Source organism: Salmo trutta, chromosome 19, assembly GCF_901001165.1.
Source record: "Salmo trutta chromosome 19, fSalTru1.1, whole genome shotgun sequence".
Taxonomy (NCBI): domain Eukaryota; kingdom Metazoa; phylum Chordata; class Actinopteri; order Salmoniformes; family Salmonidae; genus Salmo; species Salmo trutta.
This window is the reverse complement of record NC_042975.1, coordinates 29,666,852-29,690,323: the sequence shown is the minus strand read 5'-3', so window position 1 is coordinate 29,690,323 and position 23,472 is coordinate 29,666,852. Positions and strand designations below refer to the sequence as shown.

General features: G+C 41.4%; 2 protein-coding genes across 3 annotated transcripts in view; both read left to right on the top strand.

The window, feature by feature from the left end:
• Positions 1–5,856, top strand: part of LOC115155091 (N-acetylglucosaminyl-phosphatidylinositol de-N-acetylase-like) — a 37,369-nt gene extending 31,513 nt beyond the window's left edge. The window contains exons 3-6 of the mRNA XM_029701870.1: positions 413–503; positions 3,030–3,093; positions 4,890–4,925; positions 5,837–5,856. Coding sequence (XP_029557730.1) covers positions 413–503; positions 3,030–3,093; positions 4,890–4,925; positions 5,837–5,856 — 211 coding nt within the window. The remainder of the gene's footprint in view (positions 1–412; positions 504–3,029; positions 3,094–4,889; positions 4,926–5,836) is intronic.
• An 11,469-nt stretch (positions 5,857–17,325) lies between these two features.
• LOC115154315 (polyubiquitin-C) lies at positions 17,326–19,625 on the top strand. Of its 2 annotated transcripts, XM_029700406.1 has the most exons (3): positions 17,326–17,636; positions 18,154–19,299; positions 19,528–19,625. In XM_029700406.1, the coding sequence occupies exons 2-3, from the start codon at positions 18,162–18,164 to the stop codon at positions 19,533–19,535; spliced, it is 1,146 nt and encodes a 381-aa protein (XP_029556266.1). In that variant the 5' UTR covers positions 17,326–17,636; positions 18,154–18,161; the 3' UTR covers positions 19,536–19,625. The 2 variants fall into 2 exon arrangements, with proteins under 2 accessions (XP_029556266.1, XP_029556264.1); XM_029700404.1 differs by having other exon boundaries at positions 18,154–19,625.
• The last annotated feature ends 3,847 nt before the right edge of the window (positions 19,626–23,472 follow it).

Here is a 23,472-nt window from a genome sequence, read left to right as displayed (position 1 = left end):
AGTAAAAAATAATAAAAAGTAACACAATAAAATTACAATAAGGAGGCTATATACAGGGGTACCGGTACCAAGTCAATGTGCGGGGGTACAGGTTAGTCGAGGTAATTTGTACATGTAGGTAGGGGTTAGTGAAATGTGAAAGAACACATTTTCTAGTGTGTGAATCTTCTGCATAGTAAGAAGTTGGCTACATTTGGTAAATCCAGCAGTGTGGTTCAGTGGCAAAAACAAACTTTTAATTCTAAAACTGGGCCACCATTTTGTTAAATTGTTGTCAGGCTACTGTTTTGGTTGGTTGGTGTGCTGCAGTATTCTAGTCAGGCAGAGAAGGGCCTGCATAGGCCTCTGTTGTTCGTACTTTCAACCAGAGCCCCAGTGTAACTCGTAACGTTTTCCCCTCTTCATCTTTCAGAGATCTGCCAGACAATCCCAACGTAGAATGGAGCATCTCAATGGCCTCCTCTTTAATCCTGAAGCACATCAGAGCACACTCCATCAACCTGGTATGATGATCAACTCATCACTGAATCTCACTATTATTTCTCATCCTGAAAAATGCCAGAAAATTTGTTTACACTGTTGTGTGTATCGGTTTTTGCACCACATTTTTCTGATCATTGTCAATAGTGTTTTGTATCTGCGCATGTCTCTCACAGCTTCCCAAGATCCACCGATAATGAAATGAAAGAGGGCCATGTCTTTCTTTCTTTGTATTAACCCCACATTACATGTAAATTAACCTAATCCCAGATTGGTTTGTGCTGTCTGTCTTGTCAATTTCTATAGTCATTGTCATGCAAAATAATGGCAATGAGCATAGGAGTTGGCAAGACGGCGCAAACTGATCTGGGACTTGGCTACATGTAAACATCTCTCAGGAACAACATGGCTGCCGTCTGTAGCAGCAGAATGTGGTTGTGGTGCTGGTTGGAGCTCGGGTCATTGTTGGCATGTTTACTTGTTACAGGACATTTACCAAAAGGAATTTGATCTGTGTTTTTTATCAAAGACAAAATTATATTGGATGGTCATGTCTTCCCCATCCTGTTAAGGATAATGCACAAAGATTAACTAGATCATAAAAGAGACTACAGAAATATAATATTTCACTTTTCCCATAATATAACCTATTCCTCCTATTGGTTTACTGCTGTTAGAGTTTTTAGCATGTTAAGTCCAAGCCTAGAATAAGCAAAGAAAGAGTTGAAGCAGATATCCACCTCTCTCCCCTCTTGGAAGCCATTGTTATTATCTGTTTGCTTTGGCAACAACGAATATTTCTAGAAACTGGGGTTTATGTGTAATTATATATATTTTTCTCTTCCAAGTAGGGCTGGGAATTGCCAGGAACCTCACGATACGAAATTATCACGGCACTTAGGTGCCGATACGATATGTATTGCGATTCGATACTGTGATTTTATTGCGATTCGATGTTCCAAACATATTGCTCACCGTATGTCTTCTACAGAGGAACAAGAGAGAGCCATGAGAAAACGAGTTTTAATCAGTCATGGAAATAAAAGTGCTGAAAACGATGGAGAACAAGCTCTGAATAAAAAATACTGGAGTTTTGGTGCAGCTACACCAAACTAGCACAAATTATATTGCGATATTGTCAAAAATGATATAGTACGATATATTGTCAAAAATAAATATTTCCCTCAGGCCAGTACATGGGTTAGATTAGAAGGTGGGTGGTGTCCTACTTTATGTTTGGTTTCAGGGGCATAGTCATGGTCAGCATTTAGCCTCTGCCTCACTCACTCTCAAACTACTGCGTCTTTAGTCAAGTAATTATTCTTTCTCTTTGACCTGCTTTTTCCCATCTCCCCTTAGTTCTCTTGTGAACATGCATGCAGGCAGAAAAAGGCTCTTAGATATCATTTTTGAGGGAGTGTGCAATTAGCATGCTGACTCCAGGAATGTCCACCAGAGCTGTTGCCAGAGAATTGAATGTTAATTTCTCTACCATAAGCCACCTCCAACATTGTTTTCGAGAATTTGGCAGTACGTCCAACAGGCCTCATAACTGCAGACCACGTGTAACCACACCAGCCCAGGACCTCCACATCTGCTTTCTTCACCTGCGGGATCATCTCAGACTAGCCACCCGGACAGCTGATTAAACTGTGGCTTTGCAGTACCGTAGAATTTCTGCAGAAACTGTCAGAAAACTGTCTCCGGGAAGCTCATCTGCGTGCTTGTCGTTCTCACCAGGGTCTTGACCTGACTGCAGTTTAGTGCCGTAACCGATTTCAGTGTGCAAATGCTCACCTTCGATGGCCACTGGCACGCTGGAGAAGTGTGCTCTTCATGGATGAATCCCGGTTTCAACTTTACTAGGCAGATGGCAGACAGCATGTATGGCGATGTGTGGGCAAGCGGTTTGCTGATGTCATCGTTGTGAACAGAGTGTCCCATAGTGGCAGTGGGGCATTTTATCAATGGCAATTTGAATGCACAGAGATTCCGTGATGAGATCCTGAGGCTCATTGTCTTGCCATTCATCCGCCACCATCACCTCATGTTTCAGCATGATAATGCACGGTCCCATGTGGCAAGGATCTGTACACAATTTGTACAACAGTACAATTCCAATTCCCGCCAATATCCAGCAACTTCACACAGCCATTGAAGAGGAGTGGGACAACATTCTGTTGATTGTAGCCTGTGGAATGTTGTCCCACTCCTCTTCAATGGCTGTGTGTACTGATCAACTCTATGCAAAGGAGATGTGTCGCGCTGCATGAGGCAAATGATGGTCACACCAGATGCTGACTGGTTTTCTGATCCATGCCCCCCTACTTTTTTTGTGACCAACAGATGCAGAAATTATTAAATAGTTTACAAACCATGTTTGTAGATTAGGGCTTAATGAATTTAACTCAGTGATGTCTTTGAAATTGTTGGAATATTTTTGTTCAATGTATTTATTTTGCATATAGCCTACATTTCACATTGATATTTGATAGCTATCTTATGTTATGGCATAAAGTATCTTCAAATTAATACTTTTGTTGTTTCAGGTGCTGACCTTCGATGGAAGAGGAGTGGCCATAGCAATCACACTGCCGTCTACAAGTCTATCAGGTACAAACTAGACTAGACTATGTCCTTAAAACACTGTCCTTTAGATTTAATTGTATTTTAATAGTGTGTTTTTGATCCGATTGTGGCAAGCACATGCCGTCCCAAGGGAAGTACTCTAGGAAACACATATTGTCCACAGATCCAGGAACCAGCCCTGTAGGCTACATTCCTAGACACCATAATTATAAAGCATACACACACCACATACTAAACATCTCTGCACACATTAACCTCCCTTCCCCCCAACCCCCTATAAACACGCACGCACACACACATACAAAAGCACATTGTTACATAGTTGAGAGGTCGACCAAACCCACACTCCACCGCTGGATCTGCAGATGGCCCTGCTCTCAGAAACCCACATAAAATCACTTCCTAACGAGAGTAGGGAGGAGAACTAGCAAATGAGAGAGGAGGTCTGGAGAACTGGAGAGGACACGAGTCCAACAGTTGCATCAGACTATTGTGAAATGAAATGAAGAATGTTTGGTCGTGTCATAGTCTCCCGTGATGATAAACTAATAGGTGTTAAAAATGTAGTAGCTGGCCAGCACCCACAGGAGATTTGGTTTTGGGTTCCCTCAGGAATTATTGTGATGTGTACATAGCTACATTACAGTGTAGTAAGGTTTACACAGTGAGTGAAGAAAACACTGAAATGAGTATGATATGTTACGTTTGGTATGGTTATATAAGACAGATGATTACTTAAGGCAAGGTCAGGGTATATAACGTGAATGTCTAGCAACCCAAAGGTAACGTTAGCCACCTAGCATAGAATTCGTAACATATCATACGTTTAACAAATTCGTAACATATTGTACTTTTTGCAAATTCGTAACATATAATACGAAATGGGTGATGGACATTCAGAAATTAATACATGCCATGTAAATCTCGGATTTACGTACATAATAATATGAAATGCTCCAAGACCAGGTTGTTCTGAGCTGAGCCTCCATGGCTCTCCTCCAACACCCAGACCTCATCTCTTGTCTGGGAAGATGAGTGTGTTGTGTTGTCCAGATCACATCCCATGATTCCCATTAGACTTAGACCCACAAGTGATGCACACCGTTTTCTCCACCATGCCAAATCCTCAGGATTTGCTGTGTGGAGTTTTATTTTTGTCTCTTGGTTAAAAAAAACATTGTGGAAGTGAATGTATAAGGCCATCTGTATTTCATCAACTTGGATTAAGTCTCCAATGAGAGCCTGTACTGAACAGGGAAGAGGAGGAGTGAAGCGTTCTCTAGCTTTCAGTCACTGATGAGAGTGGGAGAGGAGAGGGAGAGTTACTGTAGCAACTGTGAAATATGACATGGAACATCCAGAGACCATAATCCATCCATAAATTACCATGAACCACATGACAATTCATTAGAAAACATCAACAGCTTGACAACCATCCGCAATGGCATATTATCTTATTCCTAACATTTCAAAGGTTACTTTGCTGCCTTGATACTTTCCCTTGTGAAGGCTTCCCTTTCCCTTGACCTTTTACACATTTGAGCTGCAGCCAGGGAAACGGAACCTTCGGGTTTAATATGGCTGGAAGGGCCATACTGTGTCCTGATAATTATTGTGTATTGTTCACTCATACAAAGTCTTTCACTGCCCAGAACTTTGGCAATGTAATTAGTTCCCAGTCCAGATTTTATTTAACTATTTGTCTCATAGGAAAACCTGGGGAAAGCAAGTAAGCCTATGTGTAGGATTTTCTTGCAAGTCAAAGTTTGTCTGCTTAGTCCTCAATAACTACTGGGTTTTTTTCTTGCCCCTCCCAACAGCTATCTCGCTTCCACTGGGAAAGTCCCAGATGGTGAGTATTTTTTATTTTACAGAGCCCTTATCAGAAATTACATATCTTAAACCATTTGCATCAGTTACATGATATGTTGCATGTTGGTAAATGGAGTTTTGAACTACAAATCTAAACTGGTACACGTATAAGCTCGTAAGGACAACAAGGGAGAACTGATCTCAAGCAGTGTAGTTGGAACTGGAGCCTAAGAAAAGACCGCCATCTAGTGTTGAAATTAGTGTGTGTCGCTTGCACTTAGTCAGCTGGTGGCAGTAGGGAGTAGATGGGGACACAACAAACTAGGTGATATTCCTGTAATTGTAAATAGACTGAATATGAATGAAGTACCTAAAAATCCTGCAGGACTTTATTCTTAGTCAGCCTATTCACAATTACAATAATAAAAGACAGAGGGCATTTTACAAGTGGACCTATAACTCCCCTTTATCACAGTCGCCATTTGTCTCTTTCTCCCGACTGGATGTGAATCTATTGCCATACAACAACCCCCTCCCTCCTCTGTTACACTTGTGTTTCCGCCAACACTTTATGGCTTTGGCCTTTGTAAGATAGTGGAACCACATCATCATAGCCCCTCCTAAAGCTTTGCACTGCTCAGGCCAGGGTCCAACTTTTAAACTCCTCTTAATGTAGCAGATGGGCAGATCTCTCTCGTTAACTCCATCTTGGCCAAGATTAATCTGCCTGACATCTGATTCAAACCTTCCTCTTACATAATATTCAGACCCTTGAACCCAGCTGTCTGGATCTTGACTCTTATTTGTAAATGAAGTAGTTACTGCTATTACTAGATACATTATGGCTCACAGTAGAAAATATTGCATGTTTTAGAGTGACACTTTCTTGATCACTGTTTTGAACAAATAAGACCATTTACCACTCTATACCCTGTCCTCCTTTCCCTTAACCTAGGGAACAGACGAGAGAGATGACACATTTCTATTACTATAGGATGTGAGATCAAACTGTTCATTAGAATTATTTTAATTTTTTTTATAATTTCACCTTTATTTAACCAGGTAGGCCAGTTGAGAACAAGTTCTCATTTACAACTGCGACCTGGCCAAGATAAAGCAAAGCAGTGCGACACAAAAAACAATACAGAGTTACACATGTAATAAACAAACATACAATCAATAACACAATAGAAAAAGTCTATATACAGTGTGTGCAAATGAGGTAAGATTAGGGAGGTAAGGCAATAAATAGGCCGTAGTGGCGAAGTAATTACAATTTAGCAATTAAATACTGGAGTGATAGATGTGCAGAAGATGAATGTGCAAGTAGAGATACTGGGGTGCAAAGGAGAAAGAAAATTTTAAAAATAACAATATGGGGATGAGGTCGTTGGATGGGCTATTTACAAGTGGGCTATGTACAGGTGCAATGATCTGTAAGCTGCTCTGACAGCTGATTTCTGCCAGGACCCTTTTATTTAATTATGAGCATTGTTGAGAGAGGGATGAGAGAGGGATGTTCACTACTAGTTGATTAGCTGTAAACATGCCACACCCAGACCTTCAAGTGTGCTTTCACATTGGTACTCTGGGTTCGGTGTTGAGCGGGAGAGATAAGCCTCAATGTGATTCTAAAGCTTGTTAGCAAAGCTGCATACTATTCTCCCCTCTCATTTTCACTAGCTTACCTAAAGCCTCTTTTGCCCCGTGGACCATTTACTGTAGATATCCAAGTTTCACAGTCTCCTTAAAACATGTAAATGATCAGTGTTTTTCATAGACATGTTGCTTAAGGCTAGCCACCACACCCTCATAGGGTAATTGTTTTCCCATAATCATATCACAATCAACTTTTACCAGTTGAATGTAGACAAAAATATAATACTTCTTTGTATTAAAAGTTCTCTGAAATATTTTATTAGAATATGCAAATTGCACAGTATGTAATTACAGTGCATTTGGAAAATATTCAGACCCCTTCACTTTTTCCACATTTTGTTACATTACAGCCTATTCTAAAATGGATTAAATAAAATAAAAAATCCTGATAAATCTACATACAATACCCTATAATGACAAAGCCAAAACAGGTTTTTAGAAATTTTAGCAAATTTATAAAATATTTAAAAAAGAAACCTAACAGTCGTATGAAAAAGTCTGGGCACCCCTCTGAGGCGTCATAATAATTTACTCTGTCGTCACAGAAAAGGATCACAGTGACATGCCATTCATTTTCTAATAAAAGATGAGTACTGGGGTATTGTCCAGACAAAGATTTTTAGTGTAGCAATATTAAGTTGTATGAAATTAAATCAGATGTGAAAAATAGGCTATGCAAAAATTTGGGCACCCTTGTCATTCTGTTGATTTGAATACCTGTAACTACTTAGCACTGATTAATTGGAACACACAATTGGTTTGGTGAGCTCATTAAGCCTTGAACTTCATAGACAAGTGCATCCAATCATGAGAAAAGGTATTTAAGGTGGCCAATTGCAAGTTGTTGTTCTCTTTGACTGTCCTCTGAAGAGTGGCAACGTGGGGGCCTCAAAACAACTCTCAAATGACCTGAACACAAAGATTGTTCAACATTATGGTTTAGAGGAAGGCTACAAAAAGCTATCGCAGAGATGTAAGCTGTCAGTGTCCACTGTGAGGAACATAGTGAGGAAATGGAAGACCACAGGCACAGTTCTTGTTAAGGCCAGAAGTGGCAGGCCAAGTAAAATATCGGAGAGGCAAAGGCGGTCAAAAATAAGAACGTTCAAAAACATCCCACAGACCACCTCCAAAGACCTACAACATCATCTTGCTGCAGATGGTGTCACTGTGGATTGTTCAACAATTCAGCGCACTTTGCACAAGGAGAAGCTGTATGGGAGAGTGATGCGGAAGAAGCCTTTTCTGCACACACGCCACAAACAGAGTCGCTTGAGGTATGCAAATGCACATTTGGACAAGCCAGTTTCATTTTGGAATAAGGTGCTGTGGACTGATGAAACAAAGATTGAGTAATTTGGTCATAACAAGGGACGTTTTGGCGGCAAAAGAACACAGCGTTCCAAGAAAAACACTTGCTACCCACAGTAAAATATGGTGGGGGTTCCATCATGCTGTGTGGCCAGTTGAGGGTTGCATGGATTCCACTCAATATCAGCAGATTCTTGGGAATAATGTTGAAGAATCAGTCACAAAGTTGAAGTTACGCAGGGGCTGGATATTTCAACAAGACAACGACCCAAAACACTGCTCAAAATCTACCCGGGCATTTATGCAGAGGAACAAGTACAATGTTCTGGAATGGCCATCCCAGTTCCCAGACCTGAATAACATTGAGAATCTGTGGGATGATTTGAAGCGGGCTGCCCATGCTCGGCAACCATCAAACCTAACTGAACTGGAGATGTTTTGTAAGGAGGAATGGTCCAAGATATCTTCATCCAGAATCCAGACACTCATTAGAGGCTATAGGAAGCGTCAAAAGGCTGTTATTTTAGCAAAAGGAAGCTCTACTAAATATTGATGTGATTTTTCTATTGGGGTGCCCAAATTTATGCACCTGTCTAATTTTGTTTTGATGCATATTGCACATTTTCTGTTAATCCAATAAACCTAATTTCACTACTGAAATATTACTGTGTCCATCAGTTATTTGATAGATCAAAATGAAATTGCTGATCCAAACACCCAATTATTTATAAATGGAAATCATGGAAATTGTCAGGGGTGCCCAAATTTTTTCATACGACTGTATGTAAATAAGTATTCAGACCCTTTGCTATGAGAATCGAAATTGAGCTCATGTGCATCCTGTTTCCACTGATCATTCTTGAGATGTTTCTACATCTTGATTGGAGTCCACTTGTAATAATTCAATTGATTGGACATGATTTGGAAAGTCACAAACATGTCTATATAAGGTCTCACAGAGCAAAAACCAAGCCATGAGGTTGAAGGAATTGTCCGTAGAGGTTCGAGACAGGATTGTGTCTAGGCACAGATCTGTGGAAGGGTACCAAACAATTTATGCAGCATTGAAGGTCCTCAAGAACATAGTGCCCTCCATCATTCCTAAATGGAAGAAGTTTATAAACCACCAAGACTCTTCCTAGAGCTGGCCGGCCGGCCAAACGGAGCAATCGGGGAAGAAGGGCCTTGGTAAAGGCGGTGACCAAGAACCCGATGGTCACTCTGACAGAGCTCCAGAGTTCCTCTCTGGAGATGAGAGAACCTTCCAGAAGGACAACTGTCTCTGCAGCACTCCACCAATCAGGCCTTTATGGTAGTGGCCAGATGGAAGCCACTCTTCAGTAAAAGGCACATGACAGCCCGCTCGGAGTTTGCCATAAGGCACCTAAAGATTCTCAGACCATGAGAAACAAGATTCTCTGGTCTGATGAAACCAAGATTGAACTCTTTGGCCTGAATGCCAAGCGTCACGTCTGGAGGAAACCTGGCACCATCCCTACGGTGAAGTATAGTGGTGGCAGCATCATGCTGTAGGGATGTTTTTTAGTGGCAGGGACCAGGAGACTAGTCAGGATCGAGGGAAAGATGAATGGAGCAAAGTTCAGAAAGATCCTTGATGACAACCTGCTTCAGAGCGCTCAGGACCTCCAGGGCAAAGGTTCACCGTCCAACAGGACAACAACCCTAAGCACACAGCCAAGACAACGCAGGAGTGGCTTCGGGACAAGTCTCTGAATGTCATTGAGTGGCCCAGCCAGAGCCCGGACTTGAACCCGATCGAACATCTCTGGAGAGACCTGAAAATAGCTGTGCAGCAACACTTCCCATCCAACCTGACAGAGCTTAAGAGGATCTGCAGAGAAAAATGGGAGAAACTCCCCAAATAGAGGTGTGCCGAGCTTGTAGTGTCATACCCAAGAAGACTCAAGGCTGTAATCGCTGCCAAAGGTGCTTCAACAAAGTACTGAGTATAGGGTCTGAATACTTATGTAAATGTGATATTTCTCTTTTTTATTCTTTGTCATTATGGGGTATTGTGTGTAGGGAAAAAACTATGTAATCCATTTTAGAATAAGGCTGTAACGTAACAAAATGTGAAGACAGTGAAGAGGTCTGAATACTTTCCGAATGCACTGTAAATATGTGCATATTTACATAGCGCAAATTAATTTATCTGGAAACTGGATGAAGTCAGCCTAATTATTTTGGTTTAATTTTGTTAAAACACTCAAAGACCGGACTTGTCCAGAGCAAATTGTGAATTAATACTTTTTTCATCTTTCTATCTGTAAAATACTTTAAATGCGTTTTTGGTGCATTTTTTTAAAAGAAAATGTTATCTAGAATATATGTTTTACAACATACTGTATTAAACATTTCCTCTGGGCAAGTCTGAAGAATACACAGTTGAAGTCGGAAGTTTACATACACTTAGGTTGGAGTCATTAAAGCTTGTTTTTCAACCAGTCCACAAATTTCTTGTTAACAAACTATAGTTTTGGCAAGTCGGTTAGGACATCTACTTTGTGCACGACACAATATATTTTTCGAACAATTGTTTACAGGCAGATTATTTCACTTATAACTCACTATCAGAATTCCAATGGGTCAGAAGTTTACATACACTAAGTTGACTGTGCCTTTAAACAGCTTGGAAAATTCCAGCAAATGATGTCAATGCTTTAGAAGCTTCTGCTAGGCTAATTGACATCATTTGAGTCAATTGGAGGTGTACCTGTGGATGTATTTCAAGGCCTACCTTTAAACTCAGTGCCTCTTTGCTTGACATCATGGGAAAATCAAAAGAAATCAGCCAATACCTCAGAAAGAAAATGTAGATCTCCACAAGTCTGGTATCCAAAACCCTTAAGGTACAACGTTCATCTGTGCAAACAATAGTACACAAGTATAAACACCATAGGACCACGCAGCCGTCAGACTGCTCAGGAAGGAGACGCATTCTGTCTCCTAGAGATGAACGTACTTTGGTGTGAAAAGTGCAAATCAATCCCAGAACAACAGCAAAGGACCTTGTGAAGATGCTGGAGGAAACAGGTACAAAAGTATCTATATCCACAGTAAAACGAGTCCTATATTCACATAACCTGAAAGCCCGCTCAGCAAGGAAGAAGCCACTGCTCCAAAACCGCCATAAAAACGCCAGACTACGGTTTGCAACTGCACATGGTGACAAAGATCGTACTTTTTTGAGAAATGTCCTTTGGTCTGATGAAACAAAAATATAACTGTTTGGCTATAATGACCATTGTTATGTTTGGAAGAAAAAGGGGGAGGCTTGCAAGCCGAAGAACACCATCCCAACCGTGAAGAACGGGGGTGGCAGCATCATGTTGTGGGGGTGCTTTGCTGCAGGAGGGACTGGTGCACTTCATAAAATAGATGGCATCATGAGGCAGGAAAATTATGTGGATATATTGAAGCAACATCTCAAGACATCAGTCAGAAAGTTAAAGCTTGGTCGCAAATGGGTCTTCCAAATGGACAATGACCCCAAGCATACTTCCAAAGTTGTGGCAAAATGGCTTAAGGACATTCAATGTCAAGGTATTGGAGTGGCCATCACAAAGCCTTGACCTCAATCCTATAGAAAATTTGTGGGCAGAACTGAAAAAGGCTACCACCTTATTGTGGTAAACTTGTGTAAGGCTACCCAAAACGTTTGATCCAAGTTAAACAATTTAAAGACAATGCTACCAAATACTAATTAAGTGTATGTAAATGTCTGACCCACTGGGAATGTGATGAAAGAAATAAACGCTGAAATAAATCACTCTCTACTATTATTCTGACATTTCACATTCTTAAAATAACATGGTGATCCTAACTGACCTAAGACAGGGAATTTTTACTAGGATTAAATGTCAGGAATTGTGAAAAACTGAGTTTAAATGTATTTGGGTAATGTGTATGTAAACTTTTTATCTCCGCTGTTTTATCTCCGATGTGTGTGTGTGTGTGTGTGTGTGTGTGTGTGTGTGTGTGTGTGTGTCTGCTACAGGCTTAGACAAGTCTCTGATATATGGGTAGTTCTACATGGTCTCCTCATACTTCTGCCCACAGAACTTCTCAATTGTCACACTGCGTACCGTACCTGGGTCCAAACAGTGTTGAGCTATGCCTGGTTGGAACAAACACACACACCCAAACCTGTCGGTTCAGTTTCATGCATGTGAGACACTCCAACACGTTGCTATCCTACCTGTTGTACCACAAACAACAATACAGGGCGCGTTTCAGGTTTACATGGAAAGCAAAGGTAAACATGACTGTTACTGTGTTTGTTAGTAGTCATCCTTAACATCTTCATCAGGATTGGAGTGTGGTGTGTAGAAACTTTGGACTCCACAGGTCCTACAGAAGGTGTGTATGGCAGCGTGTGTATTGAATGTACACTACCGTTCAAAAGTTTGGGGTCACCTAGAAATGTCCCAACAACAAAAAAATGGTCCATTAAAATAACATCAAATTGATCAGAAATACAGTGTAGACATTGTTAATGTTGTAAATGGAATATCTACATAGGCGTACCGAGGCTGTCACACTTGTTGTCAGGAATGGACCAAGGCGCAGCGGGTATGTGGATACTCATAGTTTTTTAATAAACTCAAGTAAAGCATCCACAGGAAAACCAACAATAAACACGACAGCAACAGTTTTGCAGGCACACAAAGCGCAGTGCAAAAACAACTACCCACAACCCCAAAGAAAAACAGACACTACTATATAGGACTCCCAATCAAAGGCAACTCAACACACCTGCCTTCAATTGGGAGTCCAATCACCAACACAACACTTAACACACAAAACCCTGCCACATCCTGACCAAAACTAATCCAATTGCTCCCTCTGCTGGTCAGGATGTGACAGTACACCCCCCCCCCCCTCAAGGTGCAGACCCCGGAATGCACCTTACAAAAGAAAACACAAAAAAAATCCCCAATACCCCAACAAAACCCTTAAACAATAACCCCTAAACAATAAGGGAGGGAAGGGAGGGTGGCTGCCGTCAACGACGGCACTGTGCTACACCCTCCCTCCCCGACCCACCTATCCTGGAGGTGGCTCAGGTGCGGGACGTGGACCTCGCTCCACCTTCGGCGTTGCCCACTTCGGTGGCGCCGATAGCTGCGCCGGGCAGACGGCCACTCGGGCTGACCCTGGCAGACGGACCACTCGGGCTGGGCCGGAGTACAGGCGGGCCGCTCGGGCTGGGCCGGAGGACAGGCGGGCCGCTCTGGCAGACCCGGGCAGTTGGGCCGCTCTGGCATCTCCGGGCAGACGGGCCGTTCTGGCATCTCCGGGCAGACGGGCCGCTCTGGCATCTCCGGGCAGACGGGCCGCTCTGGCATCTCCGGGCAGACGGGCCGCTCTGGCATCTCCCGACTGGCGGGCCGCTCTGGCGACTCCTGACTGGCGGGCGGCTCTGGCGACTCCTGACTGGCGGGCGGCTCTGGCGACTCCTGACTGGCGGGCGGTTCTGGCGACTCCTGACTGGCGGGAGGCTCTGGCGGTTCCTGACTGGCGAGGCTGGGCTGGACACACTAGGCGCCTGATGCGTGGGGCTGGTACTGGACGTGCCAGCCTGGAGACACGCACCTCAGGGCTAGTGCGGGGAGCTGGCCTGGGGCTCCATTCCTGCCCCGCAAAACTGCCCTTGTGCCCCCCCCCAAAAAAATTATTGAAACTGCCTCTCGAGTTTACTTAACTCTTCCATAGCCCTGGAAACGCTCATCCTTAACTCCGCCCACGTCCATCCTTCTTCCTCCTTCCTCCGCTGCTTGGTCCTTTGGTGGTGGGTAGTTCTGTCACACTTGTCGTTAGGAATGGACCAAGGCGCAGCGGGTATGTGGATACTCATAGTTTTTTAATAAACTCAAGTAAAGCATCCACAGGAAAACCAACAATAAACACGACAGCAACAGTTTTGCAGGCACACAAAACGCAGTGCAAAAACAACTACCCACAACCCCAAAGAAAAACACACACTACTATATAGGACTCCCAATCAAAGGCAACTCAACACACCTGCCTTCAATTGGGAGTCCAATCACCAACACAACACTTAACACACAAAACCCTGCCACATCCTGACCAAAACTAATCCAATTGCTCCCTCTGCTGGTCAGGACGTGACAGAGGCCCATTATCAGCAACCATCACTCCTGTGTTTCAATGGCACGTTGTGTTAGCTAATCCAAGTTTATCATTTTAAAAGGCTTATTGATCATTAGAAAACCCTTTTTCAATTATGTTAGCACAGCTGAAAACTGTGGTTCTGATTAAAGAAGCAATAAAACTGGCCTTCTTTAGACTAGTTGAGTATCCGGAGCATCAGCATTTGTGGGTTAGATTACAGGCTCAAAATGGCCAGAAACAAAGAACTTTCTTCTGAAACTCGTCAGTCTATCCATGTTCTGAGAAATGAAGGCTATTCAATGTGAGAAATTGCCAAGAAACTGAAGATCTAGTACAACGCTGTGTGCTACTCCCTTCACAGAACAGTGCAAAATGGCTCTAACCAAAATAGAAAGAGGAGTGGGAGGCCCCGGTGCACAACTGAGTAAGAGGACAAGTACATTCGTGTCTAGTTTGAGAAACAGATGCCTCATAAGTCCTCAACTGGCAGCTTCATTAAATAGTACCCGCACAACACCAGTCTCAACGTCAACAGTGAAGAGGCGACTCCGGGGTGCTGGCCTTGTTTTATCTTACACTTTTCCAAAAATAAAGATTTCAAGTAAGCATTTCACTGTTAATCTACACCTGTTGTTTACGAAGCATGTGACAAATAACATTTTATTTTAATATGACTTGGGAAATAAAACCAAATCATGGATTGCTGTCTTACCTTATCCATTGACTGCTTTCAGAGTAAGGAAAACAATATGTAATTTTGTAATTTGGGTTAACTATCCCTTTTATAAAGATGATCACATCGAGTAGAGGGTTATTATAAAATAACCTTATGTAAAAAGGACTGTGGTTATTGTAGCACACAAGAAACGTATATTGACATATGTCTGTCTGTCTGAAATCGCTTCTCATATTTTCTAAAAGAATTTACACTTTCTCAAATCACAACACTGCTGAAGCAGCTCTTTATATACAGTGCTCAACAGAGACTTATGGAACATGTTTTGCATGAAAACTTGTCCTCCTTCCCATAATTATAAACAGTCAGACTGGGTTGCAAAGTACAGGAGGCTTGCACAACCACATTCCAGTGAAGCTCAACCAGTCCTGAGGAAAGAGTGACGTGGAGATCACGCGTTGGGATTGAGTCACACGAAGAACCAACAGTCCACAATGCTGCTGTGTATCCGCATGGGAATACTTTGATTGACCTAAACCAGACCAGACCACTCTTTGCCCTCAATATATTGTACAGTTGGCCAGTTACGGAGTTCCTGGAAGGAAGTAGAATATCAAACTAGGCCCTCAGCAGCTCAATGACTGTTGGTACACTGTTCATCAAACTTAAATGAAAATGCTTGAATTCAATAATGTCACAAATATTATATTATAATTAATGCAGCTGTTTTTATCTCAATATCAAAACATTTCTGGGTAACAATTAAGTACCTCACTGTGAATGTTTTCAATTAAAAATGTCAAAAAGACACTAAAATAGCTTCTTAGGAAGGAACAATTTCTAAAGCAAGAATTTTGTTAGGACCATGGGAGTGGTCTGGCAGGTCAGAACTCAATCCCTCCAAAACAGGCTGAAATTTCAGGCAGTCTTTTCAAACAGCTCTTACACTAAAAGGGCATTATCATAATTTTCACAATTTCACAGTATTATTCCAACCTCATAGTGTGGAAATATATATAAAACATAGAAAAATCATGTTTTGGACTACAGTGGGCCAGGTCATGTCAAGTCTTTAGTCTAGATGGTGCTCAGTATGGACATGTGACAGATATACATTTAACCTTCACACTGCAAAATCAGTGCACCTAAAAATAACTGATGATAACTGCTTGGTCATTATGACCATCTCTATGCCTCCTCTTGAAATAAAATAGGACTATAGCAACAGGAAAAGCGTGTTAAATAATGTATGAAAAGAAAAGACTGTGAAGGTTATGGAAAATGTCAGCCTTGTGTTTTAGTAGTTGCTGCTGTTACAGGACCCAACTGGCTCAACAATCTGGTGTCAGGCAGCTGTTGGCCCTGCCTGTGGAATTCATTTCATAGCCCCTGACCCAACAATGTTAACATTTTCACAGTGCAGTGGATCCAGATAAGCAGAGCCAAAGAGCACCGTTTTACAATTTCTGCCTTGTTCATTCTGAATAAACAAATGTATAAATTTGGACATGACCTCCAACGGTGCAATCGTTCACCAACTGAATCAATAGTGTAAATTCAATCCAAACCAGATGTGTTATTGGGTAAGGATGATGAAGGTTAGAACTGGGTTGATCTGTATCTCATCCTGAATCAGGAGTCAAAGGAGTCGTTCAAAGTCAAAACAATGTAATTCATTTAATTTAAAAATATATATCTAGCCTTCAAAAAATATATGCACTTACTTGTGGGGCAAACCAGTATTTAGTTACTATGGTGTGTTACCAAGCAACCTATATTTACCATGCACTGTAAATAGCCTATACATTACAATCCTCATGTTGTTCTGTCTGAAAATAGTTTGGTCCTTCATGCCGGTATGTTTTTTTTCTCATTCTGCTTTATATCTCTGAATTTCTCATTAATTTCTCATGGAGGTGCTCTGTAGAGCAAGAAAGGTAGAGACCTGTACTGGTAGTAGTGTCCGCTTTCTCTTCAACCTGACATACTTTACTTGTGCAGATAAAGCAGGGAAACATGTTCTCATCTGCTGGAGGCTGGACCTCATGCTACAAGTTTCTGCTCTACATTCAGAAGTATTTTGGGATTTTTTTAGGATTGGGAAATACCATGACATTTGCTCTCTATGTATTATGATTACATGAAGCAAATGTGACAATTGACAAATAATTGTTTTGAACAGGTTGTGCCATATAGCGTGAATGAAGGGTGTGTCTTGGTGTTGATATGCGTAGACCTATATCAATAGATGAGACAGACAGTACATATTGTTAAAATGCATAACACACAAGTGTCAAAAGTTTCCATTGTTTCATTAATTATCCCTCAACACTGATACTGTATTTATACTAAGAAAACATTGTGAATTGGAAACAAAGGAAATAATAATTTGAGCCTAAAACTGTTTTTACAGTTTCTCAAATCTCAAATGACACAAACCACGTTTGTTTTTTATGTAGCTGGCTTTTCCAACAAATCAGTGTTGTTGACACAGTTCACGGTACAGTCAGACAGGTTTGAAAAAAGTCACATTACCAACACAGTATCCACCAATCGTTGTTCAGACAAACAATATAAGCGTCCAATCACAGACGTACGGGAGGGGGTTCTTGATGTGGGTGGTTCTAGCAATTTCTAGAGACATCTCAGCACACATTAAATAAATGTAACTCCGCCGAGAGTAATTGTTTTAAAATCATATTTTCTTAATCGATAATTCGTGTATGTGTTATATGTGTATTTATTCGAATGAATTACATTTATATTGTAAGTTTAAGGTTAAAGCACGGACTATATTTTCAATCGCGGATGGATATTGTCACATGACGCTTTTCCACGTCGCAATGTTTTCTTAGTATAAATACAGTGTCCGCGCCCTTCGTGAATCACATTGAACACAGAGCAAGAAGAGTTTCTAAGAAGACGTGTTTGTGAAATTTACTTCGAGGTTATCGTAAGTAGATACATTCGATATTGATATTAGTTGAACTTTTGTATTTTACAGATATTCATGTGTTAACTACTGTGCTAGGGTTGCTAACGTTACTTGCTAGAATTCGGCTTGACCTAGTTTTGTCGAATGGTTTTGTTCACCAACCGTCGTCTTTCACCCTTCCCTTACAAAATATTTTGATTTTGTGCCCAAATTTGAAATAAAGCCTTGTTACTATACGGCTCGTATGTCTTACCATTTTACAAGTTTGCTAACCATGACTATGGTTGTCCGTTTTTTTTCTCTCCAATTTGTATGCTTCTTTCGTTAACGTATTTTTAGCTGGCTGAACAAATTGGACTAACAAAATGGCGCCCGATCGAATTCGGAAGCGAAACGATCGCTACGCAGTTCAAACAATTGCTACTTTACCCCAGTAGCTAGCAAAGTATAATATTTTCATCTTGCGGAAATTGACGTCAGTGGTGCGCTTTAAAAAATAAGTTGGTCTGTTAATTACGTTTCACTGTCTATTCAGGTGTAAAGATGCAGATCTTCGTGAAGACCCTCACAGGCAAGACCATCACCCTTGAGGTGGAGCCCAGTGACACCATTGAGAATGTGAAGGCCAAGATCCAGGACAAGGAGGGCATCCCCCCAGACCAGCAGCGTCTGATCTTCGCCGGCAAGCAGCTGGAAGATGGCCGCACCCTCTCCGACTACAACATCCAGAAAGAGTCCACCCTCCATCTTGTGCTGCGTCTCAGGGGAGGCATGCAGATCTTCGTCAAGACCCTCACCGGTAAAACCATAACCCTTGAGGTGGAGCCCAGTGACACCATTGAGAATGTGAAGGCCAAGATCCAGGACAAGGAGGGCATCCCCCCAGACCAGCAGCGTCTGATCTTCGCCGGCAAGCAGCTGGAAGATGGCCGCACCCTCTCCGACTACAACATCCAGAAAGAGTCCACCCTCCATCTTGTGCTGCGTCTCAGGGGAGGCATGCAGATCTTCGTCAAGACCCTCACTGGTAAAACCATAACCCTTGAGGTGGAGCCCAGTGACACCATTGAGAATGTGAAGGCCAAGATCCAGGACAAGGAGGGCATCCCCCCAGACCAGCAGCGTCTGATCTTCGCCGGCAAGCAGCTGGAAGATGGCCGCACCCTCTCCGACTACAACATCCAGAAAGAGTCCACCCTCCATCTTGTGCTGCGTCTCAGGGGAGGCATGCAGATCTTCGTCAAGACCCTCACTGGTAAAACCATAACCCTTGAGGTGGAGCCCAGTGACACCATTGAGAATGTGAAGGCCAAGATCCAGGACAAGGAGGGCATCCCCCCAGACCAGCAGCGTCTGATCTTCGCCGGCAAGCAGCTGGAAGATGGCCGCACCCTCTCCGACTACAACATCCAGAAAGAGTCCACCCTCCATCTTGTGCTGCGTCTCAGGGGAGGCATGCAGATCTTCGTCAAGACCCTCACTGGTAAAACCATAACCCTTGAGGTGGAGCCCAGTGACACCATTGAGAATGTGAAGGCCAAGATCCAGGACAAGGAGGGCATCCCCCCAGACCAGCAGCGTCTGATCTTCGCCGGCAAGCAGCTGGAAGATGGCCGCACCCTCTCCGACTACAACATCCAGAAAGAGTCCACCCTCCATCTTGTGCTGCGTCTCAGGGGAGGCATGCAGATCTTCGTCAAGACCCTCACTGGTAAAACCATAACCCTTGAGGTGGAGCCCAGTGACACCATTGAGAATGTGAAGGCCAAGATCCAGGACAAGGAGGGCATCCCCCCAGACCAGCAGCGTCTGATCTTCGCCGGCAAGCAGCTGGAAGATGGCCGCACCCTCTCCGACTACAACATCCAGAAAGAGTCCACCCTCCATCTTGTGCTGCGTCTCAGGGGAGGACAGTGAAAGTTTCCCCTGCTTCTGTTCTGACAAATGTTTTCAGTTTTCACGTGTTTTTTTTATTGAAGTCATTAAAGGCTAAATTAATGCATTTAATTAAATTGTTCAGTGTTTTCATAGCTTTCTGAAATGTTCTGATTTGAAACAATGCAACTTAATCTTTAATTGGTTGAATGAGGTCATTCATGAAGATGGTACATTAATTCACACTTGCAGTGTGAATACAGCTGCCTATGAGTGGTCAGGAGCAGTTCACGCTTAGTGCTTACCAATGCCTTATTTTCAGCAGTGTATCGCAGGATGGTTTAGTGATGAATTTTTTTTGTCAAATTGATTCTGCCACGGTATTTCTTCATTGGTTTTAAAGCTGGAGCAACTTGACTTATCTGGTCTACATTTGACAATGTAGCCACCATATTCCTAGTTTCATGCTCCAAATCAACTTCTATGCCACACTGATGGTAAGGGGCAAGTTTCCTGTCAGATCAACACTAGGATTTAGTTTTTTTATGGTGGGTAAAATGAAGAAATGTAGTGTTGGAAGCTACTCTGAAAATGAAGTATACCATGCTACCAATTGATTCCCACTGGAAGTTGAGGTACACTAAAAGTGACCCTTGGGCTATAGTCTTAACTAAATATACTTTGTAAGAATATAAATCTGAAGTCAAGATGGATCACTTTGGGGTTATGCTACGTGAATGTGTAATTTAGACCAGTTTCAAATGAGACTACCCTTTGCCAAAGTTTCCATAACTTTTAGTGCATGAGCGTGCACTTGAGGCGTTTTTATTTTACCTTTAACTAGGCAACTCAGTTAAGAGATTATTACTTTAAATAACGGCCTAGGAAGTGTTCAGGGGGCAGAACAACAGTTTTACCTTGTCCACTTGGGGATTCGATCTTGCAACCTTTCGGGTACTAGTCCAACGCTCTAACCCCTAGGCTACCTGCCGAAATATCCAAATGCATGCTAGAACGTGCCAATAGGCTCTGCCCAGTAGGATTCATTTGCTCCCATTGGAAACGACAGGCTGGGGTTTATCTTGGCTATAAAAATCGTTATTGCTTTCTTCACCCATATTTTATTTTTGCAAAATAAGTAGTGTAGTTCCAGTACTTAACTACACCGCTACATATCAAGAAAGTAATTCACTGCTGAAAACACTACCAAGATTTGCATTTAGTTCAATGACAAGTTCAACGATATGTAGTTCAATACTCCAACTACAAACGTAAAAAAGGTAGCGGGTACTGTTTTGTACCTGAATTCCTGTTAATGAGCCTTTGCTGCCCCCTGTTGACTAAATATTAAAACAAACCAAAGCTGTAGTGTATGGAATGGAGCATTAAAGTTATTTAACTGGTAACACTAGTAATGTAGCACGTTTTAAATTCAAAACTTTTTATTCTGCATTAATTTTGTTTGGAGACATTTTTCACCACACAATTGATCCAAAATATACAGTACCAGTCAAAGGTTTGGACACAAGGGTTTTTCTTTTTTTTTTTAACTATTTTCTACATTGTAGAATAATAGTAAAGACATCACAATATGAAAGAACACATGGACTCACTTGATGACAGCTTTGCACACTCTTGGGGGGGGGGCTCAATTGTCATATTTGAGTAAAGGTAAAAAGTTAAAGTAAATTATATACATCAAATACCTTATATTAAGCAAACCAGACGTTATGGTTGTCTTTTTTAAATTGTATTTACTGACAGCCAGAGGCACACTCACAACATTCAGAAACAATTTACAGTTTTTTTTATTTCAATTTAACCTTTATTTATACAGGTTTTTCCCATTGAGATGAAAAATAGATTTTAAGAGAGACCTGGTGAAACAGCAGCAGGGGGAACAAAGTTTCAGACAAAACAACTTACATACACTAACACAACATTGAACAAAACTATAGACACATACAGTACAACAATTACATAAAGAAACAAATTAAATTTGTTTAGTGAGTCTGCCAGATCAGAGGCAGTAGGGATGACAACTTGTTATATTGATAGGTACGTGAATTGGACCATATTGTTGTCCTGCCTGAGCATTCCAAATGTAACAAGTACTTTTGGGTGTCAGGGAACATGTATGGAAGTAAAAAGTACACATTTTCTTTAGGAATGTAGTGGAGAAAAAGTAAAAATTGTCAAAACTAAATACTCAAGTAAAGTACAGATATCCCCCAAAAAACTACTGAAGAAGTACTTCAAATATTTTTTTCCCCGTTACTTTACACCTGACTGGTGTTATTTGAAATATGATCGCTGAAAAAGATCATAGGACTGTTTTATCTTTCCATCAGAATCTGAAATAGGATTGGATCAAGTAAACAGTATTTACATTCCCCTCATAAAACAGGATTACTACCACACAAAAATGAGCTGGCTCAAGCAGACCGACTAAAAGTTTCTCATATGCAGTGACCTTTCCAGCTTCTGTAATCAAAGTGTTTGCAACCTGAAGAGGAGCCCATATAGTACATACATACTATAGAATGAGAATTGAACTCCCTAAATGTCTACATTACACTAATGAGCTGAACCTGAACCCAGAACTGGAGAAGAGCTGAACACCCACAGAACATGATAAAAGCAGCCTGTGACCCCTGAACCCCTCCAACAGTATTTAGATAAGGATTGTCTGTGTGAGAATATTGTTGTGAAAAGTGTTATAGCTTATACAGTTGAAGTCGGAAGTTTACATACAGTGAAGGAAAAAAGTATTTGATCCCCTGCTGATTTTGTACGTTTGCCCACTGACAAAGAAATTATCAGTCTATAATTTTAATGGTAGGTTTATTTGAACAGTGAGAGACAGAATAACAACAAAAAAATCCAGAAAAACGCATGTCAAAAATGTTATAAATTCATTTGCATTTTAATGAACATACTTTGAAGCTTCTAAAGCCATGACATAACTTTCTGGAATTTTCCATGCTGTTTAAAGGCACAGTCAACTTAAACTTCTGACCCACTGGAATTGTGATACAGTGAATTATAAGTGAAATAATCTGTCTGTAAACAATTGTTGGAAAAATGACTTGTGTCATGCACAAAGTAGATGTTCAAACCAATTTGCCAAAACTATAGTTTGTTAACAAGAAATTTGTGGAGTGTTTGAAAAACGAGTTTTAATGACTCCAACCTAAGTGTATGTAAACTTCCGACTTCAACTGTATATTCTGTATATACAGTTTGATTGAATTAAATGGGATGGTACTGCAGTTCAGGTGACACAGTTCAGTAGTCTACAATGTCATATTACACTTACACACACACGCACGCACACGCCTAATGAGCGCAATGTGTTTTGGTATTTATTAGACCTAACACCATATTGCTTGTTAGAATGGACATGAGATTTAGTCTATTACCCAGACAGTCCTGGCCACATTTCCCAATGTAAGAATATTTTTTTTTAACCTTTGCTCTAGTTAGCTACTCAACTGAACAATTGTATTTTTGCAGCCCAGCCCAGCCGGGTGCCTGTAGGCTGCTCTTGCCATATTTGATAGCTCATACAAATTAAACTGTTGTTTTAGTCCAGTGTTTCCCAACTACAGTCCTCGAGTACCCTAATCAATACACGGAACATAATTATAATAATTTCTAAACTGCTAATTGACCGCATCTGAATCCAAAGAGAGGTTGCATTTGAAAATAACTATACTTTCATACCGTGATTACATTGAAACACGATCACATGTCTCTTTTTTTTATTTGTGGGAATACTTGGGAATAAATTTTCTATTTTTTTTTTATTAATTCCTGGTGATTTTACAGTCTTTTGATGCCTCAAAAAATCTCTTGGGGCGCTTGTTGCCGACCCCTGGTATAGGATGAGGGTAATGTTTAAGATTGGCAGTCATGGGAATAAATATGTTCATTGCAAGAATTCGCTGTTAATTATTAGCTGACCAGATATCTGATT